Source organism: Nicotiana sylvestris, chromosome 7, assembly GCF_000393655.2.
Source record: "Nicotiana sylvestris chromosome 7, ASM39365v2, whole genome shotgun sequence".
In the NCBI taxonomy this organism is placed as follows: Eukaryota; Viridiplantae; Streptophyta; class Magnoliopsida; order Solanales; family Solanaceae; genus Nicotiana; species Nicotiana sylvestris.
This window is the reverse complement of record NC_091063.1, coordinates 43,383,538-43,402,092: the sequence shown is the minus strand read 5'-3', so window position 1 is coordinate 43,402,092 and position 18,555 is coordinate 43,383,538. Positions and strand designations below refer to the sequence as shown.

General features: G+C 42.1%; 1 protein-coding gene across 1 annotated transcript; it reads right to left on the bottom strand.

Annotated features, from left to right (window-relative positions):
• Positions 1 to 2,433: 2,433 nt before the first annotated feature.
• On the bottom strand, positions 2,434 to 3,082 carry LOC138873052 (uncharacterized). The gene is made up of 2 exons (XM_070151486.1): positions 2,674 to 3,082; positions 2,434 to 2,495 (listed from the first exon to the last, which is right to left on the bottom strand). Exons 1-2 carry the CDS (start codon positions 3,080 to 3,082, stop codon positions 2,434 to 2,436), a joined length of 471 nt encoding a protein of 156 aa, XP_070007587.1.
• Positions 3,083 to 18,555: the final 15,473 nt, after the last annotated feature.

Below are 18,555 nucleotides of genomic sequence, written 5' to 3'. Positions count from 1 at the left end.
CAACCTTGAACTCCTTGCCCCGAGCATATTTGTCGTGAAGGTACTTCATTTTGTCCTTGTACAAGGACGAGCTGGAGTAGGCATGGAATCTAAACTCATCAAGCTCATTAAGTTGTTCAACCCGCAGATTTGCCGCAACATCCCATTCTAAGTTCAACTTCCTCAAAACCCACATGGCCTTGTGCTCTAATTCCACCGGAAGATGACAAGCTTTCCCAAACACCAACTGATACGGTGACATACCAATCAGAGTTTTGTAAGCCGTTCGATAAGCCCAAAGAGCGTCATCCAACTTTTTTGACCAATCGATCCTATTAGCATTGATAGTTTTAGACAAGATACTCTTAATTTCTCTGTTGGAGATTTTCACTTGGCCACTAGCTTGAGGATGATAGGGGGTCGAAACCTTATGATTGACACCATACTTAGAAAGCAACGTGTCGAAAGCCTTGTTGCAAAAGTGAGACCCCCATCACTAATGATAGCACGAGGAGTGCCAAACCTTGTGAAAATGTTCTTTTTAAGAAACGCAACAACACTCCGGGCTTCATTATTAGGCGAAGCCACGGCTTCAACCCACTTTGAGACATAATCAACTGCCACGAGAATGTAAGTATTCCCACAAGAGCTAACAAATGGACCCATGAAATCGATGCCCCAAACATCAAAGATATCCACTTCAAGAATCGTATTGAGGGGTCCCTTTTTGAAATTCCGCCCGCTCTTTGGCACTCATCACTTCTCTTCACCAAATCGCCCGCGTCTTTGAACAGGGTGGGCCAATAGAATCCACAACTAAGCACTTTTGAAGCCGTTCTCGCCCCGCCATGAGGGCCACCATAGGGTGAAGAATGGCAAGCCTCTAGGATACTCAATTGTTCTTTCTCCGGGACACATCTACGAATCACACCATTCGTGCATATCTTGAACAAATATGGCTCATCCCAATAGAAATCCAAACTATCCCGCTTGAGCTCCTTCCTTTGGTTAGAAGAGAGCTCACACGGGATTATTCCGGTCACAAGGTAATTGGCGACATTGGCAAACCATGGCATATCCTTCATTGACACTGCAAGGAGTTGTTAGTCGGGAAATGAATCATTGATCTCAAGGCCGTCACAAGGCCTCCTCTCCTCTTCCAAACGGGACAAGTGGTCCGCCACTTGATTCTCACTACCCTTCCGGTCAACAATTTCTTGATCAAACTCTTGAAGAAGTAGCACCCATCTCATCAATCTTGCCTTGGAGTCCTTCTTGGTCATCAAATACCTAAGGGCGGCGTGATCGGTGTGCACTATAACTTTGGTACCCATAAGGTAAGGTCGAAACTTTTCCGTAGTAAACACAATAGCCAACAATTCTTTCTCGGTGACTGTATAGTTTCTTTGAGCCTCATTCATGGTCTTGCTTGCGTAGTACACCAGATGAAACATCTTGTTGATTCTTTGGCCCAAAACAGCCCCAACCGCAATGTCACTAGCATCGCACATGAGCTCAAAAGGCAAGCTCCAATTTGGTACGGTAATGATGTGGGTAGAAGTCAACTTGAGCTTAAGAAGCTCGAATGCGTGCATACAACTCTCATCGAACAAGAACTTTGCATCTTTCTCTAGCAACTTGCACAACGGATGTACCACTTTAGAAAAATCTTTTATGAACCTCCGGTAGAAACCCGTGTGCCCAAGGAAACTCCTCACCCCTTTGATAGAAGTAAGGGGAGGGAGCCTCGAAATAACCTCAATCTTGGCCTTATCAACTTCAATTCCTCGCTTCGAGATCTTATGACCTAAAACTATACCTTCTTCTACCATAAAATGGCACTTTTCCCAATTGAGAACAAGGTTGGTCTCTTCACATCAGGCCAACACTCTATCCAAGTTTACCAAGCACTCCTCAAAAGAATCCCCAACCACGCTGAAATCATCCATGAATACCTCCAAGATATCCTCCACCATGTCGGTGAAAATAGCCATCATGCAACGTTGGAAGGTCGCCGGAGCATTACACAATCCAAATGGCATTCTAGAGAAAGCGAATGTTCCATAATGACATTTAAAGGTGGTCTTCTCTTTGTCCTCCGGGGCAATTAGAATTTGATTGTACCCCAAGCAACCATCTAGAAAACAATAGAAAGCCCAGCCCGCAAGATGATCAAGCATTTGGTGAAGGAATGGCAATGGGAAATGATCTTTTCTAGTCACCTAGTTCAGCTTCCGGTAATCCATACAAACTCTCCACCCGGTGACCGTTCTAGTGGGAATGAGCTCATTGTTGTCATTGGTCACCACAGTCATACCACCTTTCTTCGGCACACATTACACCGGAGAGATCCACGAACTGTCAGAAATAGGATAAACCACCCCTGCATCTAGCCACTTGATAACCTCCAAGATGATTTTGTGCATGCAAAATGCAAGGCTTATTCCCCAAATATCAGCTAGAGTCCATCCGATTGCCCTTTTCCGCTTTTGAAGAACCGCCAAGCTGGCCTAAACCTGCATGTTAGTAAGGCAAGAAGAAAGAATAACAGGTAAAGTAGAATTTGAACCCAAGAATTCATACCTGAGGTGTGGAGGAAGTGGCTTCAACTCCAACACCGGTGGCTCCTCAATCGATGGCTTTGTTGGTGGAGTTTTGCAGGTCTCCTAGGCTCATATGAATATGAATCCATACCATGCAATGCATTCACACACTCCACTCTACTAGCATCATCATTGACATCCATATAAAGAAGCGCGGCCTCAAGGGGATCTTCAACATGGATCATGGAACTTGTGTCATCCACTATCACAGCTGTGACAATGTCCACGAATGAACACACCTCCGTGCTATTGGGTTCTCTCATTGATTTGCAAATATGGAATACCACCTTCTCATCCCCTACTCGGAAAGTCAACTCACCAGCTTCAACATTAACCAATGCCTTCCTTGTAGCTAGGAAAGGCCTACCAAGAATAATCGACACTTCAAAGTCTACCTCACAATCCAATATGACAAAGTGGGACGGCAGTATAAACTTGTCCACCCGGACAAGTACATCATCGATTATGCCCAAAGGTCGCTTCATCGATCGATCCGCCATTTGAAGTCTCATTGAGGTGGGTCGAGGTTGTCCAATTCCCAAGGTCTTGAAGACCGAGTACGACATCAAATTTATACTAGCCCCCAAGTCACAAAGGGCCTTGGCAAAATCCGCACTTCCGATAGTACAAGGGATAGTAAAAGCTCCGGGATCCTCAAGCTTGGGTACCATTGAATGCACTATGGCACTCACTTGATGAGTCATTTTAATTGTTTCACACTCCATCGACCTCTTCTTTGTTACCAAATCTTTCATGAACTTAGAGTACCCCGGCATTTGCTCAAGTGCCTCCACCAAAGGCACATTGATTGTGAGGCTCTTCATCATGTCAATGAACTTTTTAAATTGATTGTCACTCTTTTTCTTTGCTAACCGTTGAGGATAAGGTGGAGGTGGCCTAGGCAAAGGTGCCTTGGCCTTTGGTACAACCGGCTCGGGCATGTCAATCGCGTGTTCCCTAGACGGGTTCACGACATCTTGAGTCTCTACCTCGGCCTCATCATCAATATCAATCCGCACATCATTGTTCACATTTTGATTAACCACATCATTGTTCACATTTTGATTAACCACATCATCAACAATCAAAGGTACATCATCATCCCGCAACTCAACATCTTCATCCATAACTTGCTTTTGCTTTGAGGCATTCACATCACCGCCTCTCCCACTTCTTGTTGTAACCGCCATCACATGATTATTATTCCCACCCTTCGGATTCACTACCGTATCACTTGGTAGCGCACCCTTGGGACGAGTATTCAACGCTTGAGAGATTTAGCCTAATTGCACCTCCAAGTTCCGGATAGATGTATTATGAGAAGCTAATTGGGCATCAGAATCTTGGTTCTTTTTCATCATTTGCTCGAACATGCTTTCAATTCGCCCCATATCACTCCCGGAGGAACTCGGACCTTGAGAAGGAAAGGGGGGTGGATTGTTCGATTGGTGGTACATGGGGGGCCTTTGAAAGCCTTGCCCCCGGTTGCCTTGGTTCCTGCTATTGTTCCACCCTCCTTAATTGTTGTTTTTGCCCCAATTATTGTTATTACCATTTCAATTCCCTTGGTTTCTTTGATTACCCCAATTGTTGTTTTGGTTGTTATTATTCCAATTGCCACCACCTTGTTGTTGATTGTTGTTATTCCAATTACCTCTGTCTTGTTGTTGATTGCCCCAATTTCCTTGAGGACGCCATTGTTGATTCGAAGAGTTGCCTCTATTCCCTTTGACATATTGGACCTCTTCGCTTTGATCATCATAGCACGCATTTGAATAACCGCCACCGTCATTGTTGTTGTCATATTGTTCACAATTACCTTGAGGATGTTTCCTTCTTTGCCTCCTTTTCAACATAGAAACACCTTCCAATGCATTAACTTGGCGCGAGTTTTGGACTTGTTGCAATTGCGCCTTTGCCAATTGATTCATAGTTGTTGTAAGCTCGGCAATAGTTTGGCCATGATCGTGCAATTACTTGTGCAAATGGATGACCGTAGGGTCACCTTGGGGCACATTTGCTCAGCTTTGCCATGCCAAAGAGGTGTCAGCCATTTCATCAAGTACATCACATGCCTCTTGGTAAGAAAGTTTCATAAAGTTCCCTCCGGCCAATTGGTTCACAATGCATTGATTCGTAGTGTTGATGCCCCGATAAAAGGTTTGTTTAATCATAGCCTCGGTCATGTCGTTATTAGGGCACTCTTTCACCATTGTTCTATATCTTTCCCATATCTCGTGCAAAGTTTCCGTTGGCTCTTGCTTGAAGGCTAGAATTTCATCCCGAAGAGCCGCCATATGACTTGGAGAAAAGAACTTGGCAATAAATTTGTCTGCCAATTCATCCCATGTTGTAATAGAATGATTGGGGAGCCTTTCTAACCAATCCAATGCTTTACCCCGAAGAGAGAATGGGAAAAGCCTCAATCTCAACGCATCCTCGGACACGTTTGTCTGCTTGCTACCCCAGCATGTATCCACGAACCCCTTCAAGTGCTTGTAGGCATTTTGATCGGAGGCGCCCGTGAAATACCCTCTTTGCTCGAGCAAGGTCAACATAACATTTGTGATTTGAAAGTTCCCCGTCTGGATTCGAGGAGGCACAATAGCACTGGCTTATCCTTGATTTGGTAAAACTCTGGGAGCCACTCTCGGCGGTTGCGAAGGAGGGTCTGGAATATTGTTGTTCTCATTTGCATTTATATTGGCATTTCGTCCCCTCCGTGGAACTTGAGGTAAGACCTCATCTTGTTCTAAATCCTATACCTCCTCCCCCGCTATCACATTGCCGAGTGGGTCATTTGCATTAAGAGCCATTTATACCTGATTGATCGACAAAAACAGAATTAGTAAACAAGAAGGAAAGAGAAGCAAAACATAAAACTAACTAAACAGATAGTCAACACCGTAAGCTCCCCGGCAACGGCGCCAAAAAGTGATCACTGCCAACTCAACACTACACTAAGGTAGGAAGAGCGGTCCGCAATAGCTTTTACCCTATATGAAGGTCGGGATCAATTTCCTCAGGGAGCTAGTAGTGGAGTTGGATTGTCTATCTAGCCTAGAGATGTGTTTGTACTCCTAATGTCACTTTAACCATTTTTGGGTTTTCGAATTATAATTATTTTTATAAAACTATTGATTAACACTAAATTATGCTACGCGAATATTGCTAAGTTGTATCTAATGGGAAGAAGGGCACTAGGGTCGTGACACTACCTAGGTGGCTAATTGACGGGTAGATGTTACAAAGGTTCGATTGACATAATTGGGGCTTATGCTATAACCGCTGCACAATTTTACCCACTCTCACACCTCTCGATAGAGAAAGTGACTTTGCCCAATTGACTCTCTCGAGACAAAATAGGTAGGCAAATTAGACCAAGCAACTAGGGTTCAAGTAGGGTAATTACTCTCTCGAGGTTTAACCCGTTAATTGGGACTATTATTTCTCATGAGTCCATCCCAATTCCTTGTTGGGTCAATTTTGGGGTCATAGACTCTCTTTCTCAAGAAGAGTTAAACCCACAAAGCTTGAATCTGTGTTTGCAACCACCAATTCTAGATTGAAACATAAAATCAACCCAAATAGCAAACGCCCATAGTCAATCTAACATTAGATGGCAACACCCATCAATTACCCACACTAGGGATGAGCCACAACCCTAGCTAATGGGTTTAACTACTCATGCTTGAAGAATAAAATACAGAAATAGATGAAGAACTAAGCATATTAATTAATTGCTAAAATTAAAATACAAGAATCTATTGTAAATATAAAGCAAAAGTGCCAAAAATGGCTACAAAATTCGTTCTCACGAGCACAACCTTTGTCTGATCTCTCACTCTTCTAAAAATGGTAAAATGTTCTATTTATACTAGGTTGGAAAAACTGGACAAAAATACCTCTGCAGGGGTCGTCAGTGCGGGCTGCACTAAATGGACCGCGACCGCATTGGGCTCTTTGATCTTGACTTGTGCTTCTCTGAACTTGGACTCCGCGGACCGCGTAGAATGGACCGCGGCCACGGAGGGAGCTGGCGCGGTCCGCGCAATCACGACCGCGGACCGCATGGCACTGACTTTGCAAACTTTCTCTCTGAATCCCATGACCGTGGACCGCACAAAAGAGTAGTGCGGCCGCGGAGCCTTCACCGCGGACCGCGAGATGTGTACCGTGGCCACACTTCTTCTAGCCTGATTCACCAACTCTCTGAACCACCTAGCGCGGCCGCATTCCACTTTGCGCGGTCCACACTAGGCCTTCTTTTCTTAAATTTCTTGGCCTTTGATACTTGAGCATGTTTCACTCCTTTTTGAGCCGATCTTTGACATTTCGTCACTTTGTCGATCAAACCTGCAATCAAGCACAACTTGTGAGCCTTTTAGGACTATTTTGTAACAATATATGATCAAAGCATAGGCAGGTAGGGGCATAAAACATGTTAAAAATTCTAACTTATCAATCACCCGCATCCTTGTACAATGTAGGCCAAGAAAATCCACTGTTAAGCACCTTTGAAGCCGTCCTTTCCCCACCATGGTGACCACTGTAAGAAGAGCAATGACAAGCATCAAGAATACTCAGTTGCTCCTCTTCCGGAACACATCTTCGGATCACACCATCATTGCAAATTTTGAACAAATAAGGCTCATCCCAATAGTAGTCCAAGCTATCCCATTTGAGCTTCTTCCTTTGGTTAGAAGAGGGCTCACACGGAACAATACTGGTCACAAGAAAGTTGGCAACATCCGCAAACCAAGGCATGCTATTCACAGATACGGAGAGAAGTTGCTCATCAGGAAATGAATAATTAATTTCAAGGCCATCACAAGGCTTCCCCTCCTCCTCCAAGCGGGACAAGTGGTCCGCCACTTAGTTTTCACTCCCTTTCCGATCAACAATCTCAAGATCAAACTCTTGAAGCAATAGAATCCATCTCATCAATCTCGCCTTGGAATCCTTCTTTGTCATCAAGTAGCGAAGTGCTGCATGGTCAGTATGAACTATCATCTTGTCCCCCATGAGATAAGGCCTAAATTTCTCCATTGCAAACACAATTGCTAGCAACTCTTTTTCCGTCACCGTTTAGTTCACTTGAGCATCATTTATTGTCTTGCTTGCATAATACACTGGGTGAAACATCTTGTTGACTCTTTGACCCAAAACCGCTCCTACCGCAACATCTCTTGCGTCACACATGAGCTCAAAAGGTAAGCTCCAATTGGGTGCAGTAATAATGGGAGTGGTTGTTAGTTTGCACTTGAGAAGTTCCTTGGCATCTTTTTCCAATAACTTGCACAAAGGATTCACTACCTTAGAAAAGTCTTTGATGAATCTTCAGTAGAACCCCGCATGCCCGAGAAAACTTCTAACCCCCTTGACTGAAGTAGGAGGAGGAAGCTTTGAGATCTCTTCAATTTTAGCCTTGTCCACCTCTATACCTTGCTTTGAAATCTTATGGCCGAGGAAAATTCCCTCCTAGACCATAAAGTGGCATTTTTCACGATTAAGCACAAGATTGGTCTCTTCACACCGGGACAACACCTTGTAAAGATTTTTCAAACATTCATCAAATGAGTCACCCACAACACTGAAGTCGTCCATGAACACCTCCAAAAATGTCCTCCACCATGTCGGTAAATATGACCATCATACACCGCTGGATGTAGCCGGCGCACACAAACCAAATGGCATCCTAGAAAAGGGAAAGGTGCCATACAGATAAGTGAAGGTTGTTTTTTCCTGATCTTCCGGAGCAATCAAAATCTGGTTTTACCCGGAGTACCCATCCAAGAAACAGTAGAAGGCACGCCCAGCAAGTCTATCTAGCATCTGGTCAAGAAAAGGCAATGGAAAGTGATCCTTGCAGGTCACTTTATTTAGCTTGCGGTAGTCCATGCACACCCTCCATCTGATGACAGTCTTGGTGGGAATCAACTCATTTTTTGCATTGGTAACCACAATCATACCACCTTTCTTCGGTACACATTTGATAACAACTAGGTCGGGAATCCAAATTAGAGTAAGAATTTGAGAAGTAAATGCGGAAGCAATAACAACAAGGAATTAAACAACTAGAATTAAAGAGATGAAAATAAAGGATATGGGAAGAATTCAAGGAAAGAATTCCAAGAACTTCCAAGAACGTAAGTTCTATAGCCTTGACAAGATCAAAGTAACAACGTCTTGATTTATGGAACAAAACAAACGCCTTTACTTAAAAAGCAAATCAAAACAATAGATTCGGATCTTGACCACTTTACGAGTAACTTGAGACAACAATTAATAACTAGTATTAATCGCCTTCTAAGAATACCACAAAGGAATCAAAGATATCATAAAAGAGAAGTAATCTTACTACCTTGAACTAAGAACTAGTAAAGGTTGAAAGATAAATCTCAAAGCACAAGTAACAAAGGTTCAAAAGAACTCTCAAAGTATGATATACTTAATCAATAAATATTGTGTCTTATGAATGAGAAGAACTCCTTATTTATAGGAGTTAAAAGCACTTAAAATAATGTAGGGGGTTGCTAAAAAGTCATCTAAATTAGGTAGGGGGCTGCTAGGGGTCACAATAGCCATCAAACTTAGGTAGGTGGCTCCTAAGGGGTAACAAAAGCCATCAAAATTAAGTGGGGGGCGGCCAAATCCTTTTGGGGCAGATTTGGGCCTTAAAACTATTAGTTTGGGCCATTGGTTTGGACTCCAATTGGGCTCCTTTTGAAACACCCCCTTTTGGACCTCTTTTAAGGTCATTTTGAGCCCTATTGGTGGACTTCAAGGGCTGATTTGGTAACCCAATCTTCCTCCTCTTGGACTTCAATTTGGACTACCAAATAATTGTAAAACTTGGACAATTCATCTCCTTTGGGCTTGAGCTCTTCCTCTACAATTAAAAGCTTCTTTATTTGCCATTGAAGTCTATCAACCTTAGCTTGCAACTCTTTAGCTTGAGATCTTGTAAATGGCCTTGGAGCTTCCAAAACTCTATCATCTCTATCATTGTCCTTAACTATATCCTTGTTCTTGATGCTATCAACATTGCACCGGCAAAGTCCAAGAACTATCTGAGATGGGGTACACAACCCCTGCATCGGACCACTTGACCACCTTCTTTTTGACAACCTCTTGCTAGCTTTATTTAACCTCCTTTGATGTTCCACAGAGGTCTTGACATCATCTTCGAGAATTATCTTAAGCATGCAAAAGGCGGGACTTATCACCTGGATATCAGCTAGAGTCCATCCAATTGCCTTCTTCCATTTTTTGAGCACCGCAAATGTGGTATGTATGTTAGAAAGACAAGAGGAAAGAATAACTGGCAAAGTTGAACTAGGGCCTAAGAATTCATACCTGAGGTGTGGAGGCAACAACTTCAACTCCAACACGGGAGGTTCCTCGATTGAGGGCTTTGTTGGTGGAGGCTTTCTATTCTCAAGATCCAAAGAGAGCTTCCGAGGCTCATAAGAGTAAGATCCCATTCCATGTAAAGCATTGACACACTCCACCCGACCTTCATCCTCATTAACATCAAGGTTCAACAATATCGCTTTTAGAGGGTCTTCCACATTGATCATTGCACTAGTATCATCAGCTATCACTTCCGTGATGAGATCCACGAAGGATCACACTTCAGTACTGTTGGGCTGCTTCATTACTTGCATACATGAAAGATCACTTTTTCGTCACCCACCCGGAAGGTGAGTTCCCCTGCTTCCACATCAACTAAGGCCTTCCCAGTTGCAAGAAAAGGTCTTCCCAATATGATAGGAACCTCATAATCAACCTCGCAGTCCAAAATCACAAAGTCAGCAGGCAAAATGAACTTGTCCACCCGAACAAGAACATCATCAAAAATACCAAGCGGCCTCTTCATTGTTCTATCCGCCATTTGTAACCTCATTGAAGTAGGTCGAGGTTGACCAATACCCAGAGTTTTGAAGACGGAGTAAGGCATCAAATTGATGCTTGCTCCCAAGTCACACAATGCCTTTGCGAAATCTGCACTCCCAATGGTGCATGGAATAGTGAACGCGCCGGGATCTTCAAGCTTTGGAGCCATCGAGTGCATAATTGTACTTACTTGGTGAGTCATTTTGATGGTCTCACAATCCATGGATCTTTTTTTAGTCACCAAGTCTTTCATGAACTTGGCGTAACCCGGCATTTGTTCAAGAGCTTCCACTAATGGAACATTGATTGACAAGCTTTTCATCATCTCTGTGAACTTCTTAAATTGGTTCTCATTCTTTTGCTTTGCAAGCCTTTGAGGGTAAGGTGGAGGAGGCCTTGGAAAGGGAGCATTAGCCTTAGGCACTACCATTCTATTACGTGTTCCCTAGACGGGTTCACATCATCTTGGGTCTCCCACCTCATCATCATGAACATCAATCCTCACTTCCGCATTCACATTTTTTTCTGTCACTTGCTCATCAACTAAAAGAACATCATCATCTTGCACTTGAATCTCATCACTCACAATTTCCTTTTGCTTGGAGGTAGTCACATCACCACCTCGACCACTTCTAGTAATCACCGCCATTGCATGCCCGGTGTTGTTCCAACCCTTCGCGTTTACTACCGTATCACTAGGTAGAGCCCCCTCAGGGCGAGTATTCAAAGATTGTGAAATCTGGCCAAGTTGAACCTCCAAATTCCGGATTAAAGTATTGTGGGATGCCAACTGGGCATCAGAGTCGGCGTTCTTCTTCATCATTTGTTCAAACATCATCTCGATCCTTCCCATCTCATTGTTTGACGAGCTAGGACCTTGGGACGGAAATGGAGGTGGGTTTTTTGGTTGTTGATACATCGGAGGCCTTTGAAAGCCTTGCCCCCGATTCCCTTGATGTCCATTGTTCCAACCCCTTGGTTGTTGTTCCCTCCACAATTGTTGTTGTTGCCACTCTAGTTGCCCTGATTATTCTGGTTGCCCCAATTTTGATTGTTGTTCCCCCAGTTGCTATTGCCTTATTGGTTTTGATTCCCCTAATTTCCTTGGGATCTCCATTGTTGTTGTTGGTTAGGAGCATTGCTCCTTTGTCCTTGGTAATTGTTCACATACTGCACTTCTTCATTCTGCTCATCATAACCCTCATCTTGATTGAAACTACCACTACCTTTGTTATATTGATCCGGACTACTTTGACCTTGTTGACCTCTTTATCGCCTCTTGTTGACCAACATGTTGACACCTTCCATAGCATTAACTTGTCTAGGGGCTTGAACTTGTTGTAACTGAGCTTTTGCCAACTGGTACATTGTTGTAGTCAACTCTGCTATTGCTTGACCATGGTCATGGAACTCTTTGTGCAAGTGAATGATAGTGGGGTCACCCTGTGGCACATTAGCTCGACTTTTCCAAGCTGAAGAAGTATCAGCCATCTCATCAAGAATATGACAAGCCTCAGCATAAGGTAGCTTCATGAAATTACCCCCTGCTAACTGGTTCACCACACACTGATTGGTCATGTTTATACCCCGATAAGATATCTGTTGAATCATTGCCTCAGTCATATCATTATTGAGGCACTCCTTGACCATAGTTCTATATCGATCCCAGATTTCATGAAGGGGCTCATTTGGTTCCTGTTTGAATGCTAAGATTTCATCCCTCAATGCCGTCATATGTCCCGGTGAGAAAAACTTGGCTATGACTTATTGGCCAACTCATCCCATGTAGTGATAGAATGGTTGGGAAGCCTCTCGAGCCAGTCTAAAGCTTTCACTCTAAGTGAGAAAGGGAATAATCTCAACCGCAATGCATCCTCCGACACATTTGTTTGCCTGATTCCCCAACACATATCCACAAAGCCCTTGAGATGTTTATATGCATTCTGATGGGGAGCACCTATGAATAACCCTCGCTGCTCCAAAAAAGTCAACATCACATTTGTAATTTGGAAATTGCCCGCCCGGATCCGGGGTGGCACAATTGTCGCTAATATCCTTCATTTGGAAGCACCCGAGGAGCGACTCTTGGAGGAGGGGGGAGGGTCTTGAACATTATCATTGGCATGGCGGCCTCTCCTTTGAGCGTGAGGCACTATAGGTACCTCATCATCAATATTGTCATCAACCTCCTCCCTTGGAATAGCATTTCCAAGATTATCGTCGTTCGCCATTTTGTACCTGAATTTATGACACACACAAATTAGTAACACAGAAGGAAAGAAAAACAAAACACAAAACTAGTTAGATAGATAGCCAAAACTGTTTAGCTCCCCGACAAAGGTGCAAAAAAATGATCGGGTCCAACCCTACACCACTACAGTGTGGCAAGAGCGGTCGATGAAGCTTTTACCCGAGAAAGTCAGGATCAAATCCACAGGGAGCTAGATATATTTGGAGTTGGATTCCTATCTAATCTAGCAATGTATAGTGCTTTTAATTGCACTTCCAATCATTCTTGTTTGTTTGTTTGTTACTTCTAATTTTATACTAATGGTGCACAAGATTTAAACTAAGAAGATGTTTTTGTAGGGTTTTCTAAATGGGTAAAGAGGCACTAGGGAAGTGACTTTCTCCTAGGTAAGTATCTAACATGATCTTAAACTTAGGGCGATAATGTTATAGCTGGGATCGTGATATAGCCAATGCATGAAGCTACTCACTCTACACCTCTCGGTAGTAAGAGTGACTTTGCCCTAATTGGCTTTCTCAAGCCCAATTTGGTGTTCAATTTGTGCAAGCAATGTTGGCTCAAGTCGGGTATTACTATATCTAGGTTTAACCCTTTAATTGGTGCTATCAATCTCTTGAATACACCCCAATTCCTTGTTGGCCTAAAATTCCTAGACTTAGTCTCGCTTTCTCAAGAAGAGCCTAAGTCAAAAGGCACAAATTAGTATTTGCAATCACCTCCAAACCCTAAAACAAGAGATCCATTAAATACCCACACTAGGGTTGAGCCACAACCCTAGCTAATGGGTTTAGCTACTCATAATAGAAGAAATCATAGATTGAGGTGAAGAATAATCCATAAATTGTAATTACAACATAAGAGACTAAGATTAATTGCTAAGTAAGCTACAAAATTACTCAAAATAGTCTAAAGTTGTCGTTCACGTGCTCAGCTAAGCTAAGATGACCTAAAAATCTGAAAAGAAAGTATTTATACACAACTAAATTTTCCGAACAGAAATGCCCCTGACGGAGGTACCGCTGACAGCGGAAAATGGACCGCTGCAGCAGTGAGGCTACCGTGGCCGCGGTCTTCAGCTTTTTGCTCAAACTCAATGCTCTCTAAATCTCTCCTCCGCGGATCGCAATAAAAGGACCGCGATCGCGGTGAGTCTTCTTAAGCCGCGGTGGATTTTTCGCTATAGCACTACTTTGACTTGGCTTTAAACTTGTGCAGGTTTCACTCCTTTTTGTGCTGGTTATTATCCTTGTCTCATTTTGACCAAACACTGCAAACAAGCACAACAAATTAGCTTTTGGGGAATACTTGTACATATTTTAGTCCAAAACTCAAGCAAAAAGGAGCATAAACTAGACTAGAATCCCTAGTTATCATGCACGCCTTTCAGCTGAAAAACAAACCACGAATAAGCTAAAAACAAAAGGACAACAGAAGACAACAAGCGCACAATAGATACACTTACAATTATGATTCCACTGCTCAGGAAACCCATCGGGTCCACCACCAAGTGCTCGATCTTGATAAAGAAATATTTGGGCCAGAACTTCCGATTTGTTCTATCGTCCATTCCGAGTACCAACCCTCTGGTCCCACGATGTCGTAGGTGTATCATGGTACCTCTATAGAAACTTGGTGAAAATAAGTGCAATAGATGACGAATGTTAACCTCACAACCAGCCAACTCTGCGTACTTCGTCAGCATCAAGAAAGCTTTGTACAAGTAAGGAGAGAGTTGAGTCGGGCAGACGTTGTAAAACCGGCAAAATTCCTCAGCTAGAGGAAGAAGAGAGAGAGTATAACCAATCAAGAATGGGTAGACGTAGAAGGCGCAAAACCCGGGTTGATGGACCTTCACGATGTCTCCACCAGCCAGAATTATCTCGACATGGGGAGGGATGCAATACTTGGACCGGAGGTCGGCTATATGAGACGGTCCAGTCTCGGAGAGCACGTGAGCGGGAGCAGAAGCAGGCTCTTTTGAAAAATCATTTCTAGCCAAAGGATTTCTAGGAACTACCTCCTCCGCGGTAGGCAAGCTGTCATCCTCTTTAGCCACGAACTCCTCACCTCCGGGAGGAAGAGCCACCGATAACGGAGTAGCATCAGAAATGTCGTCATGAATATGAGAGGGTTGTGACATAGTTTGACAGTGAAACGTACTCTGCCAAGCCCAAAGAATAAGATAACTGTTGGGTCAGAAGGAAGGGAATGAAATCGGAGAAGCAAAATTTCAGTTCAGAAATTTGGGAAGAAGATCGAAGAAGAATAGTGCTCATGCAGAGTAAAAGATGGTGGAAAGTTCTGAAAAATAAAGCCTCCATCTATTTATAAGGCTGGCTGGCACCAAAATCAAAGCAAAAAAACGATAATGACACCAAAATCGAAATGACAGTAGCACATGCATTGCCTCGGGAAGACACGTAATGATGACGCGCGTGGCTGTGACATCACCACACGCCAGTCACGCCAATCGTAACCTTGCTGGCCACGCCTCTTCTTTTTGACTCTGGTTGCGTTGACCGAATCAATACGACCAAATTTCTCCTAAACAAACGATGATCAAGTCCGCTTCTCAAGGGCGTATAAGATCACGACCTCAATAATCGGAGGGATTAACTATATTGGTCAAAATTTGGTGACTCAGTAATTGCAGATAAATCGTGTCAAGGATGGGGTCGACCACGACATTATAGCGAAGGGGCCGTCCTCATAGGGATCACTGCCGAGGACGAACAGCCAGAGTTGTAATTGCAACGGTAGGATAGACTTAGGAAAGGACATCAGGAATATTCCCTTGTATATTCTTTGTGTTGTACTTTTTAGGATTTTCTTGGGAATATCCCTTATAAATAGTAAGAGATAGGGAACAAAGAGGGGATCTTCACTTTCTGAGAAAAAGACATCGTAAAAAGTTGACTCAAGAGAATATACAAAAAGTTATCTTGTTCATTGATTATATTATTCAGGTGCATACTACTCAACCTGGACTCACAAGATCCAAAGATTCCATAATCATCTTCATTTATCTCATTCCCACGTTGTTGTTAGGGGAAGGAACCATCCAAATCATATAATAATTGGATAGTAAATCCCTTCTTATTATATTTATTTCCATCTTCTACATTTATTACAAATTTATGGTATCACATTATTAGTATTCATCGAATATAAACGTGCTCTTTAACGCTTCCAAACATCGTTCACTCCGTCGATTCCTCAACATATTTGATTTAGAATTTATTATCTTTAACTAAGATTCATCCTATATCTCATCATTAATTAGTTTAACTAAAAGGTTCAACACTTTTTTCGTCAAACACCCACTATGTTTCTGGTTCATTTTTTGATACTGCCTTTTCCTATGTGTTGTAGTATTTTCCAATATAATTTGAGATCACAACCATCTAACATGACTATGAACTCATCGTGTACTAGCGTCATCGTTTCTTCTTTTTTCTTTTCTTTTTACTTTGTGTAATAATTAATATTTTATCATAGTTATTTTTAGTTTATTTATCTTTTTATTATGAGTCCATGTGATAACTTTTACATTTAGAATTCGGTCACACTCGCATAATAAAACAAAGAAAATATGTTATTCTTATTCTGGTGGATGATAACATGAATCGATAATATGTGAATGTTATGTAAGCTTTCATTAGGAGTACTTGCATGGATATAATAACTCGATACATGTGCAAGACATAATTGGTGATAATTTACGAAAAAGAAGTCTAAAACTATACTTTTTAAAAGTTGTGATAAACTTAATATTTACATCAATTAGGTCATATTAGTAAATACAATGCATTCGAATCAAACAATGAAGATGTTACCATATCAAAGGATAAAATCGACCCAAACGTTGTTTTCACATAACAATATCAATATCATACATTCTGAAACAATGTGAAAAATTATACAAACAGGCGGTTAAATATGTCATTTCACCCAATAAAAATACATTAGGGGTAAAATAAGAATGTTGAAATTAAAACATTTAGTAAGTTTAAAAATGTGGCATTTGCTTTAGTGGCAATAAGGGATAATACATAAATACCACTTTCTACTTGTCCGGAATTCTCAATGGAATACTAAACTTTGCAAGGGTTCTATGGCCCCCTTATAGTTATTTGAAGTGGTATAAATACCACCTTTTAAGTTTGGGTGACACTTGTGGCATTTTCACAAAAGTGCAGCGCGTGAAAGCCCAAATATGACTATTTTTATTTTACTTTTTACTTTTCTCTTTCTTTTGACTTTTCCTTTTCTCTTTTCTTCACCTTTGACATTTTTGTTCTTCCGGAGAAGATCAAATCAGGCCATTGCCAGATAAAATGTGGTTGGTCTGTGTCTTTCAATGATCTTGTTAAAAGTGGGGACAGTCACAAAAAGGTGATATTTATACCACTATATGGGATAACATCTGACCACAAGATGGTTGTCCTTAAAAAGAACGATAAGGGGTCAACCAAGCCGTAGTCGTGCCCACGAGACGTGATAGCAATGAGCGTCTTAGCCACTGCCGAGATCGAGCCGTCAGAAAAATTACACCGCAGAACATATATCATAATATGTGGGCGAGTAAGGAAGAGTATAGTCATGAGAGGTACGCTGGTTAAAGACCGTTGGATAAAGGAAAAAATTGGTAATATATATATATATATATATATATATATATATATATATATATATATATATATATATATATATATATATATATATATAAGGGGCTCCCATCCAAAGAGGGAGAGGATCAATAGGTTAAAGATGAGAACCAAAGGAGATCTCCAACAACTAACCAACGACCAAGCTATTGGTTAACACCCCTCGTAGTCACCGTTGTTGAGTCAACAAAGATAGATCTCATAGTTATCAACAACTGCCTCTCATTTCCTTTTTTGCTCTTACAAGTGCGAAACAATGAAGCAAAGATGTAAGCTTATTATTTATATTTGATGTCTGTTAATCATCTTGAGGAATGTTATACAAGCTTGGCCTCCTGTGATTTTGATATTCAATATGTTTGGATCTAGAGTTAATTATGTTTGGCTAGGATTTACCCTCCATTTCTTTATTAATTAGTTTAGCCTAAAAGGTTCAACATTTTTTTGGTCAAACAATTTGGCGCCGTCTGTGGGGATTTCTTAGCCAATTTTTTTTAGTTTCCTTTAGATCTAGAACCAGCCAAATATCACTACCAGGCTGTCATGACCTCACCATCTCTGCACAAACACCAACTCGAAAGAATGGTAGGTAAGCCTTTGAGATAACCGTACCAATCTAGGTCAGATCTATATAAATGGAAGTTATAATCGATATCTATGCAAAACCCACGTCTCACCTGTAATAATGGTTTTGGCATGCCATATGCATGTTTAAAATAGAATCACAATCACTATGTGTTTGGCATGACCGCAACCCCATTTGATGTAACCACCTTATATACCGACCCGTACTCCCACCTCTTGGGAAGGGACGATAGCCTACTATGTGATCCTTTGAAAGAGCAGACACATCCTGCCCTATTTTCATATCCACACACACTGGATGATTTGTGAACGAAGTATGACATGTTTCCCTTGTTGTTTGTGCAAATCGGACAGGTTGGACCGAGACTCAGTTTCGACATCCCAACGAGCAAGGTAAGTGCAACCCACGAGAAGCCTAGACACGGTTAACGATGGAGCCTAACACGGCCTCCAAACTTAAAAGCATCATTCGAGTACGGGGCGAAGCGAGCGACCCTACGGTGCCATTACTCTTTTCACCATCTTACCAGGCCAAGGTAATAGGCAATTTCATTTGGATTTCACTTACCAC